The sequence below is a fragment of the Prinia subflava genome, chromosome 8, assembly GCF_021018805.1.
Source record: "Prinia subflava isolate CZ2003 ecotype Zambia chromosome 8, Cam_Psub_1.2, whole genome shotgun sequence".
Classification (NCBI taxonomy): Eukaryota; Metazoa; Chordata; class Aves; order Passeriformes; family Cisticolidae; genus Prinia; species Prinia subflava.
In genome coordinates, this window is record NC_086254.1 from 7,164,929 (window position 1) to 7,181,597 (window position 16,669).

The 16,669-nt window shown below is 49.5% G+C and overlaps 2 protein-coding genes across 3 annotated transcripts in view; one reads left to right on the forward strand and one right to left on the reverse strand.

The window, feature by feature from the left end:
• CRYBA1 (crystallin beta A1) lies at positions 1–12,060 on the forward strand. Its single transcript, XM_063402662.1, is given in 8 exon segments — positions 1–18; positions 20–32; positions 738–802; positions 1,362–1,481; positions 1,719–1,837; positions 3,390–3,531; positions 3,912–4,054; positions 4,162–12,060. Coding segments are annotated over 8 exon segments (768 nt in total). The 3' UTR covers positions 4,310–12,060.
• The window catches only part of NUFIP2 (nuclear FMR1 interacting protein 2), an 18,298-nt gene continuing 12,294 nt past the window's right edge, over positions 10,666–16,669 (reverse strand). Inside the window, exons 3-5 of one of the 2 annotated variants that reach the window (XM_063402661.1) lie at positions 15,341–15,373; positions 14,723–14,777; positions 10,666–14,422 (exon numbers count right to left, since the gene is read on the reverse strand). In XM_063402661.1, the coding sequence (XP_063258731.1) occupies positions 14,725–14,777; positions 15,341–15,373 (86 nt within the window). In that variant the 3' untranslated portion in view covers positions 10,666–14,422; positions 14,723–14,724. Of the gene's footprint in view, positions 14,778–15,340; positions 15,374–16,669 lie in introns of both variants that reach the window. The other variant, XM_063402660.1, reaches the window with a different exon arrangement.

Sequence of the window (16,669 nt, forward strand, 5' to 3'; positions counted from 1 at the left end):
ATGGGTGAAGCAGCAGTAACCGCCTGAGCTAGGTGAGTCCTGGAGCGATGCGCACCTCTCCCACCTCACCCCTCCGCTGCCAGCCGGCCGGGCAGACACCCTTCCTCCTGCCTGGTGGCAAAAGACACCCAGAGGGGTTGTTGCTGTTTCCCATGGCATAAGACAGGCTCACACGTCCCTGCTGGCAGCTGGGGGGGATGAGAACCCCTCTAGAGCAGAGCACCCCGCTCCCGGTGCCCACCGGCATGGCACGCCGGGTGGCATCTCCCACCATTAGCCATGGGAGCCCACCGTGCCTCCCGAGGGACACTGGGGAGGGGATCAGGTGGGTCTGCTGGACACTGCCAGGCACAGGGCAGCCCATGTCCACTGAAGCCCCCTGCTCTGGCTCAGGGGTGCTTTTTCTAGCAGTGGTCTGGCCTTGGGGAAGGAGAAAGGGGGATTAGGCTCTGGCGCTTGGCAGGGAGGAGGGAAAGGGCACTGCAACGGTGAGAAGGGAGCACCCTGCTTTGGATGTGCCCCACAGCCCTCTTCTGTGCCCCCTTCCCCCTCCTGGGGCTGGCAAGAGGGTCTCGCTGTGGCTGTGACTGGTGTGGCTTGTCCTCAGCAGTGGGGCAGCTGTCCTCGAACAGGCGCCGTGGGTGGAGGGCACAGAGCTGTCCCCCAGCCTCGCGAGCGGGCAGCAGGGATGCACAGGGACATGCTGCAATAAAAATGGCTTTTCCTTCCTTCTCCAGACACCAATCCAGCAGCAAAGATGGCTCAGACAAACCCTCTGCCTGTTCCCATGGGCCCGTGGAAGGTATGTCCTCACAGCCCCTGTATTTCGCCTTTCCCTGTGTGCAGGTAGGGAACAGGGAGAAGGGCAAAGCCCATCCTCTGGGGCCAGGAAATCTGCACCATGAGCAGTAAGGTAGGGACAAGCATGGGAATCAGGCACCCCTGTCCTCTGCCCATGGGAACGTGCCTCCTGCCTGCTCAAATATCTCCCGGGTGTTTTTCATAAGGCTCTTCACGGCACCCTGGGCCCGCTGTGCCCTGCTCTCACCAGCCATCCCGTGACAGGCAGTTACACAGTCCCCAAAAGCCACCAGCTCTTGTTTGCCCTCCCCTGTCCATGCAGACAGGGTGAGCGTGGGCAGTGGGCACTGTGGAGCAAGGCAGGGAGAAGCCCCAAGGGGTCTGGCAACAGCCCCAGGGCCACAGGTCGATGAGGGAGCAGAGAGGGAGAGGAGAAACACGTGCAAAAGTGAGGAGAATCCCGTCGAAGCCTGGAGCTGTCAAGGGAGAAGAGACCGTCAGCCGCAGCCCTCCGGGGAGGTGCCCCTGGCCATTTCCCCCGTTAATCCTCTTTGCCCTAGAGCGTTCGGAGCAGAGGCCGGGAGAACCGCCAGCCACAGCCCTGCCACCCACCCGTCCCAGAACGGCTCCGCTCCTCTCTCCGGACGGCACCGCTGCCCCGGGAACTGATCTCCGCAGGGGTGAGCAGGAGAGCGGAGCGGGGGCCAGCCTGCAGCTCCCCCGACACCAAGGCAGGGCGTGGCGGGGCCAGCAGTGCAGGGACATGTGCGGGGCTGTGTCCCAGCCCAGAGGGGTGCCCGGTGCAGCCTCCGCTGGCTCTCTCCCTGACGGAGCCACACAACGTCTCCAAGAGGCGCTGAATTGCCTGGGGCCACTGCTGGGCAGTTTCCCACTCGGCAGCTCACTCTCCATTCCAGATCACCGTGTACGACCAAGAAAACTTCCAGGGCAAGAGGATGGAGTTCACTTCGGCCTGTCCAAACATCATGGAATGTGGCTTCGACAACATCCGCTCCCTGAAGGTGGAATGTGGCGCGTGAGTACCCAGCTGCCAGTGGAGGGGCTGCTTCCCCAGGTGGGCTGGCTGGGAGAGGGGTGCCCAAGCGTGGAGTGGGACCGGCTGTCCCCATTCTGCTTGGCTGGAGCCAAGCACCACGGCCAAGGGAAGCCAGGCATGGGGGAATCTCACCCTACCAGGGTAGAGCAGCCCGACCCGGGCAGCACTGATACAGAGAGAGGGCCAGAGGACAGTGGCAACGCCTTTGGCATCACCCAGAACTGCCTCCTGCAGTGTTGGACCAGTCAGGTTTGGAGCAGGGTTGCTGCCCAAGGATGCAGAGAGGGTCAGTGCTCAGTGAGTGGCCTGGCTTAGCCTGGTCCCCATCCTGCCTGTGAAACCCCATGAAGCACCAGCCCTAGAGAGCCACCTCTTGCCCAGGGCCCAGCCCTGCTCTGGGCTTTCCCTGCACTGCCCAGCTTCCCAGAGCAGGGCAGAACCTTCCCGCAGCTTCTGCAGTCCTGAGAGGGGTAGGGAGCAGAGCTGGATTCTTCCACGGGAATCTTCCCTGGCACAGGCAGGCAGCTCCCGAGCGGCTCGGGAGGCGGAGCGCCGGGAGCGGTCCCCGCGGCGCGCATCCCGCCGGGGCGGGGAGCAGACGAGATAGATTTGTGCTGCTATCTTTAGGACGTGTAATGCTAATGGGATTACAGCAGCGTGCGTGCTCACGCTGTAATCAGCTCCCTGCTCCAGTTGACGTGTTCCTAATCAGGCTGTTCACCTTGCACAGGGCGGGCTGGCTGCAGGTCATGGCATTGGGGCCCGGTTTGGGTCAGTGGCAGGAAAACCTCGAGCCCCTCTGGCACCCTTTGTACCCCATCAGCAGGGGATCCATGCACTGCACAGCCCATGCCACCCACCTTCCAACCCCCAGGCCAGGCTCTGTCTCCCTGCTCTGCCTGTGGCTCTGTCCCCAGTCTCCTTAAGGGGACATCCCCACCCTGGGGACAGGCAAGTGCTGTGTGGGCAGCACCAGGGCTTGCAAAATGTGTCCTGCAGGGTGGAGGCATCCCACTCACCTCTCCCTGATTGTTTTCAGCAAGGGGGAGAGGTGGAAAGGGGAAAGGCCGTAGGTCCCTGCTCTCTGCTCAGAGCCAGATGGGCTCTGCCTGCTTTGGGCATCAGGAATTCAGGTCCTTCCAGCGGTGTCAGGTTGTAATTGGGAAACAAGTAAGAAACGAGGCCTCTGGGAGAGAAGGGCAGCTGAGGCATCCTGAAACGATGCTGGTCTGCATAAATAATGACAGAGCAGCTAGGGGGAAGAGCCCCCAATGCAGGATGGGCCCCAGGATCTCCCCATCTCCCACCACAGCCAGGGAGGCCGTATGGGTGCCTCCGCAGCACCAGATGCAGTTTCACAGTCCTGGGTTCTCTGCCCACATCCAGCACCGCTTCCTCTCCTCCCAAGCTGTGGGCAGAGGCCAGACCCCAACCTCCTCCTTGCACCTCCATCCTGCCCCTGTGCCAGCTCCCAGCAGGATGCCTGGAGCTGCTGCAGGAAGCCCTGGCAGCCCTCGCTCTGTTTTTGCAGCTGGGTCGGTTACGAGCACACCGGCTTCTGCGGGCAGCAGTTCATCCTGGAGAGGGGAGAGTACCCGCGCTGGGACGCCTGGAGCGGCAGCAACGCCTACCACATCGAGCGCCTGATGTCCTTCCGCCCCGTCTGCTCCGCAGTGAGTGTCCCACGCAGCTCTGGTCCCCTTAAAATGTCCCAGGCCACGGCAGGGAGGTTAGGAAGGGAAAACACAGCTACACCGGGGGCAGGCTCAGCGCTTCCCCCCTCAATCCCAGCAGGATTTGCTCTTTCTGTCCTGTTTTTAAAAGCTTTCAGGGAATTTCTGGGCAAGCTGTACATGATCAGAGCTAGGGGGCAGCCAGCTTGAGACAGTAGCTGTGGCATAGCTGACAGCTCCCAGCCACCCAGAAAACTCCCAACAGCCAGGGTCTGAACACCTCCCTCTGAGTAATGGTGCAGGGAGCGACAGCTCTGCCAATCCCACCCACGCTGGGGAGGGAGCACCACCTCCCCCTCACCCCCTGCTCCCCCCCACAGAATCACAAGGAATCCAAGATCACCATTTTCGAGAAAGACAACTTCATCGGCCGCCAGTGGGAGATTGCTGATGACTACCCCTCGCTGCAGGCCATGGGCTGGGCCAACAACGAAGTGGGCTCCATGAAGATCCAGTGTGGCGCGTAAGTGACGGGCCAAGGACCAGCAGCAGCAGGGACAATCCGCTGCCACCACGGGGAGGGCGACACCCTGTAACCCCCCTGCTTACCTCTCTGTCCTTTTCTTCCAGCTGGGTGTGCTACCAGTATCCCGGGTACCGTGGCTACCAGTACGTCCTGGAGTTTGACCACCACGGTGGAGACTACAAGCACTGGAGAGAGTGGGGTTCGCACGCCCAGACCTCCCAGATCCAATCCATCAGGCGTGTCCAGCAGTAGCTCCCCATTTCCCAGTACATCTCTGCAAGGTTTCCAAAGCTCACCGGCTCCCTCTTGGTGCTAATACTCCCCTCCCGAAATAACCACCCCCTCTCGTACTGCCACTGCTTATGGAACAACACTCCCAAAACGGTACCGACCGCCACAATTGCCAATAAATGTGACTGAAAGAAAAACATAAATCAGCTTGGTGTGTGTTTGTGTTGTGTGTTTGGGACTGAGGTTGCACGTCCCCATTGCAGGAGCAGGGACCAGACTCTTTCCTATTTATTTTAAGCTGGGCTGAAGTGTGGTGGGGCTCACCCTGAGGGAGGCTGAGACCTTCACTGTTGCACAGAAACCCTTGGTTTTTTCCCTCCCTGCCCTCTCCTTCCCCCGACAAAGTAAAGGACACCTGCATTCCACCCCACCTGTGTACACACAGCACTGCCAGGCCTCTGGGATCTAAACCCAGGCTGCTCCCTGAAAACGCAAAAAAGAAAGTCACACTGACACCCACAAACTTTAAAATTTTTATTCAACAATTTACATCACTTATTGTCTGTCTTAACGTATTCGATCTACACAAATTTCTTTTTTTTTTCCTGATAAAATAATAAAATTTGGATAAATTTTGAAGACCTGTTGGTGCAGAATAAACAAAATTTCAGGTAAGGTTCTTTTTTTTTTTTTTTTTCCTTTTTTTTTTTTCTCTTAAACATTTAGTGTGAAGTATGACATCATTGGTAAAGATACATCATGCCATTACAGCTCATGGACATTACCTATCCTTACAGTCCGTGACATCACCCACACCAGCGCAAGGGGCTGCGCCAGACACAGCTACAGCAGGTTTTACACTAAAATCCTCTAGCCACCCTCTCACCACCGGGAAAACGCCTACGCTTTTCCAGCTGGGCACACAGAGTGCATTAACCTAATCAGAAATTACCGGGGAGGGGAGAAGGAAACAAAGACTACCTTGACTGATCCGTGTGGTCGCACACTACAACATCGACACCAAAGAGGGGCTGCCCCTCTCCGCAGGTCAGAGGTAATTCAGCTCCTGAGCAGGGAGAGCACGACCCCTCGCAGTGATTTGAATACAAACCAGGAACGAAATGAGAACTTATCGACGGGGGAAGGGGGCAGGAGAGGAGACAGACCCCGCCCGGCTCTGCCTGCAGGGATCTCTCTCCAGCCCCGGCGCGGTTGTGTTTTGCACCGCCCTTAACACTGAAATATCCAGGGAAGGGGGAGACAGGGGCATCAGTCCCCCCAGTAAACAAGTTGAGGACCTTCAGAGGCTGGGAAGCCACTGAAGGTGTGTAAGTACACGTGTGATGGTAGATAGAAAAGCAGCCCTGTTCTGTATGAAAAAAAGCTGTCAAGTTAGTACAAATTTCTGCCACGGCGAAGGGAACAGGAGGAGAAAGCTGTCAGGGTCCTTCTCCTGTCACAAAATCCCCACTCTCCCGCACACAGGCTCTGGGCTAAGCAACACGTTTCCAAAGGTGGTACCTGCAACCCAACGCACCCAACGCATGAAAACAAAACCAAAATAAAGCTCTCACCCCCGAGGCTGGAGGGAACCCAGTCTCCACTCCAGCCCTGCAGCGGGATAGCGAGGAACCCTGTCCCTCCTGCCTCACAGTGGGAATACACAGCGGTAGGATTCCTCCTGGTTCATTTTGCCATTAGAAGCCTCGAGTTTGCCCACGCCACCGGCCTGCAGCGCAGTGGACTGGTCTCCATCCCCTCCCCAAAGCTGCTTTGCGTGGGGGCTCCCCATCCCCACGGGGACACCGGTGGGTGCCACCACCACGCCCTCCCCGGAGACAAAAAGGGCACTGGTTCATCTGACAGCACAAGGCGTATCTGAAACACAAGCCAGCACACCCCGCTCCCTCCCATTCAATTACTAAAGTAGGCTCTTTAAAATAAAAAAATAATATATATATATTTATATAGCTATACAGAGAGATACAGAGAAAGCAAAGGAGAAAGGCTACTAAAAAAATCAAGAAGCGCCAGTTTTCTGCTACAGCTGTCAGCAAAGAACTGTCACCTTACATCATACCCTCCGAGATGGTGAAGAGAATGGAGGCAATGACAGCACAGGAATGCAAAAGAGGGCAGATAAGTCACTTCTGGTAATGAGACACAAATTAAACTTTCAAAACATGTGCATAGCTTTATTCATCTGCTTCAAACTAACCTTTTCACGGAGCTTCAGCGAAACCCGAGTGTGCAAAATGCATTTCTAAAAAATAATGCAAGCAAGCTTTCACATTTACTGTGGCAGAAGTACAGAAAGACTCGGACAGAATCATCACACGCTGGGGAGGGAGATGGAGAACCCAGAATTGCACAGCTTGGAGTTCTGAGTCACTGACTGCAAACACAAGCGTTTGGATTTCGTTAACTTCAAGCAAGGCGTGTTGACTTCTCCTTTACAAAAAAAAATCTCATAAACCCCACAGAAACAAGAACCACAACCTGGCAGGGAATAAATCCTCTGGATAATGGGATCATGGTGCCACAGAGAGTCTGAACTCCAGCAAAGCCGGTTCCAGACCTCGGCTTGTTTGAGCTCTGCAGGCAAACCATGGCAATACTGATTTTTTTTTCCACAGAAGAGCGAAGCAGCTTTTCTTTCTCTCCCTCCCACTCCCCTCTGAAGTCACAGGTGCCACTGCACAGGACATCATCCCCAAAGTAAGACAGCCACCACACAGGCTGGAGTCCAGGTCTCATTTTGATCCAAAGGGTCACCGGGACACTAAGGAAGCCTCGGTGTGGGTGGGGAGTGACCCTCCCGGCCACGTCCCCAGCTCACACCCCACCACCTCTCTCCAGAAAGACTAAGCACACATGCAAGGCACATTGAGTCAGATGTACACACACACCTGGGTGTGTAAAAGAGCAAACGCTGGCCGAAAAAGAAATAAATGGATGCTGAAAATACTAACTAAACAGGCAGAGAGCTCTGGCCTATGGATTTGTAGACTATTTTCCAGGCAGTTGTAAACCCCAAGTGTTTTTCCTGCACGACTTTAGACCTTCCTTACTCTTCCCCCACTTTGCAGAGAGGTACTTAATATTCCTACAGGATCTTCTACAAATAGTCAAGTAAAATCCCTTTTTCCCCTCCAGTTAACTCCTTCTCCAGGGTACACATCCCCCACCATGGTCCAGGCATGACCCATAAAGAGAAGAGGTTCTGGACCTGCCTGCACCTCCTGGCAGCGCCTTGATGCAGTGAGACCTCCCTCCACTGCTCCCTAAGCCTTTTACTGCCAGGGTTTGGCTGGGTGGATGGCTTCACCTCACTTTTTCCTTAGAAAACATCAGAGCTCACGCACTGAGTGCTCCCCAGGTGGAGAAGGAGCTGGTGGGATAAGGGCAGGACGGAGGCCATGCAATCCTTAATACTGCTGGTTAACTTCACATTGAGATAAAGCATTCAAAAGATCTTTTTGTAGAGATGAACAGTTTCCTTCTAGAGATAAATTCAAATAGAAAACAAATATATTAAAACCGGAGACAAGAGCTGGCTGAGGTTTTTCTACTTTACAAGTTACTCAGGCACCTTTCCTGCACCACCAGCCATGGAGGAAGGAGAAGCTGAAAACCTCAGGGATTTGCACCACCCTTCCAATAGCAGCTTGAGAAAAAGAAGGGAGAGAAAAAAGAAAAAACAACAATAATAAAAAATAAAAAAGCACAGTGTTCTCTCAAGTTAAAGAGTTCTCCTTTGCTTGCGTTTGCATAGAAATTCCCAGAGGTCAGCACCAAAATCAGGTCCAACCCTGTCCTACACCCCGGCTCCCCCAGTTCCTACGCTCCCCCAGCTAGTGGCTGTGTTACAGGAGGGTTCAACTATCCGCAGAGGAACTACATGGTCATGTTAAAAAACAAAACAATAAAAACGAGAAACAAAAGTGCATCACACATTCTTGATTTTCAGGGTTACTTATAGCAGCAGCATCAGCATTAATCCAAGACAATGAACAGTTGTAGATTCGTTCTTAAATGCAGCAACACTTAATGAAATGTCTTCGGGGAAGGGCATAAGAGGGTCCTTCTCAAAAGGATCAAAATGGAAATTAGACTATTCAATATGGACAACAAGGAGATAAAACAAAAATTAAAGACATAATCTTATTTACATTAAAAAAAAATTCTAGTTAAAATATCTTTACAACACCTACGCAAAAAAATATGTATTTTAAGAATAAAGCAGAAACTCCTAAAGCAGTATCCATTTTTGGAACCCTTATTTAGCACCTGAGGAAAGACCGTATGGAAAGCAGACAGGCTGGGGATTTTTTTGTTGGTTTTGTTTTTTTTTTAAGAAAACTGTAAGTTGTATTTTTGCTAAATGTTCAGAAGTTTGCAGTACACAAGTTTCATACCACAGAAAGAAATGAACAATTCCATTTTTTTTTTTGTTTTCTTCTTTTTAAAGATCCTCTACTCATTAATAAGGCTGTAGAAAAGGGACACTGCTATCTTACAAAATGGCTTTAGAGCTCTGGACACGTTATACGAAGCTTTCTGATTAACAGTCAAGATAAATCCAGCTCAGCTTCCCCTGCTGAGGGCACAGGCAGGACTCCTGCTCCAGTCCCAGCACAGGGAGTGGGTTCATGCCCAGAACATGAGGTCCACCACAGGGCTCTTTTAGCTCCCCACAGCTCCACTCTCCTGTTGCTTTAGAGGATCTTGGGCAGGACAGAGGAGCCAGCCTGACCCTGGGGTGTACCAAGGACTGGGCAAACCTCTAAAGCTCTGTGATCCCTTCAAGGCAGCACTTGGAGATCTCCTTCCCACCAGCAGGCACCAGGGTTTTCCCACATGGAAAAACGCTCCGGTGGTGGCCAAAGCCAGAGTAACTCTGGCTTTCTTGGCTACTCCACCACACCAGCCCTTCTCCTGCCTTACACACCAGTGTGAAAAAGTGCAGCAGCTTTAAAGTGGGTGAATCCTTGTTCTCTCCCCTCCTGACCTCAACCAGCTCCCTGGTAAACAGCCTCTGTAAGAAAAACCAATCACAATGGATGGACGGACAGAAAAGTCTTCTAGGGATGAGAGGGTAAGACTCCTGAAAGCCTGGGACACCACAGCAATTTACTGAATCAAGATCAAAACCTGGACACACAGGAGAACCACCGGCAGTTCTGGCTGTGAATGCCATCACTCCCAGATGTCCCGAGGTCACCCACTGGCCACTTGGGAAAGGACACTATGGTGCTACCATAACACTCTCTTGAAGGTCAAAGCACTCATTACACACACAACTGGGAGCACAACTTCCAGCTCTTTTTTCTTAGTTTTTTCCTAGCAGGAAGCAATTTTTCTTTCCATTTAGCTGGCTGGTTCACCCATCACCCACTCCCAGCCGCCCGACTCACAGCCTAGTGAGAACTGGGTTTCTTTCCACATTTCAAAGAAGTTCACAGCAGCTATGAAAGGCAAAAAGCAGGATTTACTAGCTCAGAAAGGTTTGAAGTGGGTTAGTGACAGAATCCATGCACTGGGGCTAGCCACTGGTCAAAGAGATTTCTACCAGGTTTCCCAGGGAATTGAGCTGGGTTTAAACCAAAACCAAACTCCAAGCAAAGCTTGAAAGCCATTGCTTTGCCAATCCACCAAACTGGAGTGGGAGAGAGCAGAGACTGAAGGCCCCAAACCACTGTCATGGAGCAGTTGTTAAATCACTCCTTGGAGCACACAGAACACTCCATGATCCACCAAAAAGCAAGCAGCCCTCAAGCTGGATCTGGCTGGCACTACACGCTCTGATTACACAAGACCCTGTACAAGAGAAACCCAAAAAAGCTGCTGGCAGAGGAGGAGAGGTGGGGAATGACCAGAGGAGAAAGGAGACAGCCCCTGCCTGTGCAGGAATCCTCACTCCAATAAACACACCAGAGGAAAGGGACTCACAACTGGAACAGAAACAAGAAACCTTCACCTGAATTAGTATCTTCATAGCTAATAAAAAAATAGGTCACGATCTCACCCTTAGCGCCGCTTTCCGATACTACACGTACTGAAGGGGTTTTGTTTTAAAACTTTCTTTACTCAGTGTAATGAAAACAATGGCACAAATAAATACACGCTCGCTCTCCTCGCGAGTGGGACGCACACGCACGGCCGGCTCCTCGCCCCCACAGACACCCTTGGGTGCACACCCAGGACAGGAGGCTGCTGCTCCCCTTCCCGGGCTGTATTTGGTTTATGCTACAGTACTAATACTCTGAGTCAAACAAAAAAACAAAACAAAACAAGAGACTTATCAGTAACACCTTATCATTATTTCAATGTGCTAAATTAGTCACAGCTCAATTTCAGTTTTTCTTTTTTTGTTGTTTGTTTGTTTTTTTTTTTTTTTTTGCTTTTTTTTTATAAGTTTACACAAAAATAATCAGAAAACAGATTAAATCTTAAGATATTTTTAATAAGTGCTCAGTTAAGAATTGTGTGAGGACTTGGGGAGGACTGCAGACAGCGACAGGGTGAGTTACACGACAGCACAAGGAAGTTCCTTCTGTGGTCCTGCCTGGCTCTAGGCAATAGTCTATCCCAGAAATACATCCCAGACTGGGGAGCCGGAGCTACAGGAGCTCAGAGACAGGAATTCCTAACTGCTCAGCACTGAGCACACGCCGTGGAGCTCATGGAGACAGACAGACAGACAGACATCTGAACAGAGGGTGGTCAGAAATACAGCAGAGAAGGTGCTGCCGAGGGCGTTTCTGGATGGGTCCCGCTGGCGAGGCAAAGCCACAGAGATGAGCATCGGGGGAAATCCAGCCCAACCCAGCGCTCGAACCGTGTTTCTCTCAGCATTTCTTTTGCTATTTAGGTGACAGACTGGACTGGGCCAAGATGAGTCCTCAAATATTCAGCAAGACTCAGACCTTTCTAGAGGCGCAGGGTTAGTGCTGCTCAATTCCTGCATCGTCCCAAGCAGGGACCTGGGGCAGGGGTACAGGACAGCACAGACCCCAGGGAAGCAAAACAGGGTGTTTTTGTCTTTTTTTTTTCTTTTTTCTTTTTTTTTTTAATGGAACCCAGCCCTTAAGGCGACAAGTGACTACACAAGGCAAATAAATACACAGCAGAGCCTTAAAGCCAGTAAAACAAACTGGAAACTTTGCTTATTAGCCTTCAACTTTTTGAAAATAATAATAATAAAAAAGGAAAAAGAACATTTCTTCCGCCTTCATTTTCCCAGCCCCACCATCCAGTTTGTTCAACACTTTAAAGCTCAGGAACGCCCCAGCTCTTCAGCAGCAGAGCTGGAGACGATTCCGACTTTTGGCAAGCAGTTAGGAGACTCAACAGAATTAAAAATAGGAACGTTGGAGGACTAGATGTTGGGCACATCTGTAAACATGTTATACATCTCAAAGTTACACACACCTGTAGAGGTGGTACAGTTTATAGGTGAAACAGAAGTATTTGCGACTGGCCAACCACACATTTCCGAACCTGGACTGATACAATACATGATGACTATATAGTATCACACTCAGAATTATACTATATAGCTTTGGATACATCAAATGGAGTAGGCAATCCATAGTCAAATGTTTAAGCGTGGCAGAAAGCGAGCGTCTTACACAAGGTACAGAATTCAATTTCATTGTCCCACCATGAACTCAAGTGTCTCATTCAGGAACAATCTTATTAAAAGTATAAAAACAATTAAAAAAAACACATGCTACATACTCCTAATTAAAAAAAAAAAAAAAAAGAAAGAGATAGAATCATAGAGTATTCTGAGTTGGAAAAGACCCATCAGGATCATCGAGTCCAACTGCTGGCCCTGTGCAGGACACCCAAAGAATCCCACCCTGTGCCTGAAAGCATTGTCCAAACTCTTCTTGAAATCAGACAAGTTTGGTGCTGTGACCACTTCCCTGGGGAGCCTGTTCCAGTGCTCAACCACCCTCTGGGTGCAGAACCTTCTCCTGCTATCCAACCTAACCCTCCCCTGACTCAGCTTCAGGCTATTCCCTGTCACTGGTCATGAGAGTGGAGAGATTGGTAGCTGCCCCTCTGCTGCCCCTTTGGAGGATGTTGAAGACCACAATGAGGTCTCCCCTCACTCTCCTTTTCTCCAGCTGAACAAACCAAGTGATCTCACAAGGCTTTCCCTCCAGACCCTTCCCACTTCTCTAATAGGGGTCTTTATCTTGTGGTGCCCAGAACTGCCCCAAGAGCTCAAGGTGAGGCTGCAACAGTGCAGAGCAGAGCAGGACAGGCCATGCTGGGCTGGTGCCCCTCAGGACTCTGCTGCCCTCCCTGGCTGCCAGGGCACTGCTGACTCGGATCCAACGGGCCATGGCCCAGCTCCCTTTCCATGGTGCTGCTCTCCAGCCTCTCATTCCCAGTGTACCCAGGGCTGCCCATCCCAGGTGCAGCATCTGACACTCACCCTTGTTAAACTTCATACAGTTGGTGATTGCCCATCTCTAATTTCTTGAGAGCTCTCTGCCCCCGAGGGAGTCAACAGTTCCTCCCAGTTTAGTCTGTCAGCAAAATTAGTATTTCTTTGAGTCCTGAACACAGGCTGTTAATGAGATGTTGGAGAGAAATGGGCTGGGGACAGAGCCCTGTGGAACCCTCTGGTGACCAGACAGTGGCTCGATGGCTTGATGGACAGATCTAAGCACAAAGGGTATTCCAAAGTTTTGGGTTTATCTATTCCTCACAATCCCCCAGAGGGTCCAGTCTCATTTTAGGGAACACCAACTGCTGCAGATTTGGACATCCAGGAGGCAGGATCAGGCCACAGACACCCACGATGAGCACTGGGTACATGGGGAGCTCAGGCTGGTCAACGAACCCATTTTTGCTTTAATCATTTCTTGCTCTTGCACTGGACCCTGTGAATTTTCCACCTTTAAAAAAAACCCAGAAGAAACTACCTGACCCCCAGATGATCTGGACACGTTACACAAGTTGCAATGGGACAGAGGGGTTACACAGCTGGAACCTGCACTCTGCTCAGCCTTCCCTACCACTGCTAGGAAGCTTTCCTTTCCCTGGGATTATTTTTTTTTATTATTTTTTAAAATTATTATTTTCATTCCTAAGTCCTCCATTTTTTTGTAATAAAATATATTTTTATTAAGAGATAATTAGAAGCAGAGCCCGGAAATACACAGACTGCATTAAAATATAAAAGAGCATTTCCAAGGGGCAGGAAGCCCAGCCATTGGCGTTCCATGGACAAATTGAAAAGGATTCAAATTCCCATTTTTTTCTTTTTTTTTTTTTTAATTTTTTCATTTTTTTGTTATTTTGATTTTTTTTAAGAGAAAAAATAATTCAAGAAGGGTGAAAGTTAGCAGAACTCAATTCATCTTCAGTTTTCCAATGAAAATGGGAAAAAAATCCAGCACATTTAGTGTTAGGAGACAGACAGAGCAAATATGAAGCACCTACAGTTGAAAGCAGAAGATACTTTTTTTTTGTCTTTTTTTTTTTTCTTGCTCCCAGTAATACAATGGCATTAAACTGTGGGAACAGTGGGGTGGTTTTTTTTTTGGTTTTTTTTCCATATTAAATGCCTAAACAGATTGCTTATTTTTCCATGTTGTCTTTTAAAATGAAATAATTCTTCAGTTGCAATAGTCCAACGTGTAACAGGAGCCAGGTCAACTGTGTGACTTCACCATGCATCCTAGAACTGCAGTATTACCATCTTTCCCTCAGCAGAATGATCCTTTTAAGACAATATCACCAGCATAGGATTGCTGCTTTACTCCTGGCAAAACATGCGGATTATAATTCTCTGGAAGAAAAAAAAGAAACTGCAAACTTCAAGGTGTTTCTCCAGCATTCAATGGAAAACCAATCAGAAAAAAAAAAAAAAAAAAAAAAAAATAAAGAAACCAAACAGGGGAGGTGGAAGGGAAAGGGGAGATGAAGGATGGTGAATCATCCTGATTTCCCTGTGATTAGTGTGTCACTACAGTCACAGAACAAGAAACAGAAACCTTGTCAAGTGGAAATGCCTCTCCAGTGGGTTGCTGTTGCCCATGCAGACGACAGCAGGAACTTTGAAACAGGGCTTGTAATTGAGTCTGTATTCCTTAATCACTTGCATTCACTCTTTAAACAAAAACAAAACAGAACAAAAATGAAGAAAAAAAAAATCTATTCAGTACCGGAGATTAAATAATCACGTGTGTAGTCTCGTTGAAATAAATTTTCAGATTCCTTAAGAAGTCTAATTACTTTCAGTTGCCATTTTTAAATAACTATATATATATTTGTATATATTATCCTGTGATTCTAGTAATGGTTCCTCTGCTGCACTGAAGATTTAGAAGGAGCATAAAAGCCTTTTTGTCCCCCACGAACAGCACAAATGCTGCAGAAAGGTTATAACAGGCAGTCTTGTCTTGCTACCTTCATTGATCCGGGCGATCCATGGCTTCATCATAAGTGATTATCCTTTTGGGATCTGGAAAGAAAGCAGAATTCTAAGTTTTGGACAAGCTACTTTCAGGCCCTGTGGCTGAAAATAAACACAAGGTACTTGGCTGTTAACAGACTTTTCCTTTGGATGCTCCCTTCCTGCCAAGCCAGCCCCAGGGCAGGCTGGCTCCCCCGAGCAGAGCCTGCTCCCCACAGCAGCACACAGGTCTCCACACATGGCCCTTCCCACACAAAACCTCTTCTCAGGTGACTTGTGGGGATACACCAGAATTTGAAACTTATTATTGGATGTGACACCCAACACCAGAAATAGAAAGCAATTTTGTATACACACAAGGAAGAATCATTAAATCTAATTTGACACTGGGTTTATTGCTCTTTCAGAGACTCTGCTTCTCTCCAAGCAGCTCACCATTATAGCAAAGCTTATTGTCCTGACTTCCAGTGATCTGAAACAGAGATAAATCCACACGACAAACCGCAGGCGCTGAGGAACTGAACCCAGGCATCTCCAGACAGAATCCACTCTCATTCATTCCCCCTCCCAACAGAGCAATTTTGTTCATTTATTCTTTCCAACATCCTTACCTTGCTTCTGCAAATTCCAAACCGCTTCCATTTCTGTGGAGGCAAAAGGAGACCACTGTTATTATGCAGATTGATGCTGTCATTAGAGACCACTCCAAACACACTTTAATTTTCCAAGTGTGGCAGTTTGTGCTGGGGCTTTCAAACAGAGCCAACCCCCTCCCACCCAGCAGCACAGCCCACAGGACTACACAAATTTGACATGAATAATCCAGCAATAAAAGGCAAAGGGATGGCTGTAACATGGTCTTAAGGGTCAGAGAGCCAAGCTGAGCATCAGAAATGTCATCACCATTCACCAGTCCTACATATCACAATTTAACTTCAGGCTTTACTACTCTGACTCCAACGCTGCTTTGCACGTTACAGCCTCAACAAGGAGCCTGGAGAGATGATTTTTCTGAGTTGATGCTTAGTGAGTGTGAAATGAGAACTGCTGGACACAGTGAGCTGCACATGGTTCACAGCGTGTGAGGCACCAGGCAAGGGCTGCTGTGTGAACATCTCTGCAGAGCTGCTGCCCACGAGCAAGGTGTGATGCTCCACACACCTGGCTTGCAGCTCTTCCCCCAATTTTCCTCTACAACACAACTGTAGGCTAAAGATAAACCCTTCCCACTTCTCCCTAGACATGCATGTGCTTTTGTTTACCTAAGAAATAACAGCCAAGTTAAATGTTCTTTTCATTAACACTGGGAAACAGGAGGGTTTTCACTTTAAAATATCACCCAAAGAGGCACCTTTAGAGAATCATTCAAAATAACTACCTTGAGCTGCTATCAAATTGGAATTTTGTGAGCTAGCATATTTTTTAAGACACTGACTGTATCCTGTGACCAAGTTCAATACACAAAATTATAGAAAATGAGTATTAGTCGGAACACAACCTGCAAGAACCACTTTCGAGTCTCTTTTCTGCCAGGAAGGGTGACAGGACTTCGGTAGGGACTAGGAAAAGGGAATGGCAAGGGATTATCAGGCTTCATGGGATGTGCAGTAAAGCACAAAGCAAGGCAGTAAGTGAACTAACCAGCATGGGAAAGGAAGAAGAAAAAGCCCTACAAAACCCACGGCCTCAGCACGATGTGTGCCAAGTGTCACCTCCATCAATTGCCTCCCTTCTCCAACCCTTCATCTGTCCTTTGTCTGCTACAATCTCCAGCTCCCTGGGGCAGGAAATTGCATGCAAATAAATATTGCCAGCCTTCCCTGCACAATTAAGCCTTTTGTAAGGAAGGCCCGGACAAAATTTTACGAGGTCTGTTATTTTTGCATCAGGATAGTAACAGCAACACTTTGCACTTCTATTGGGGAGCCCTAAGTGCTTTG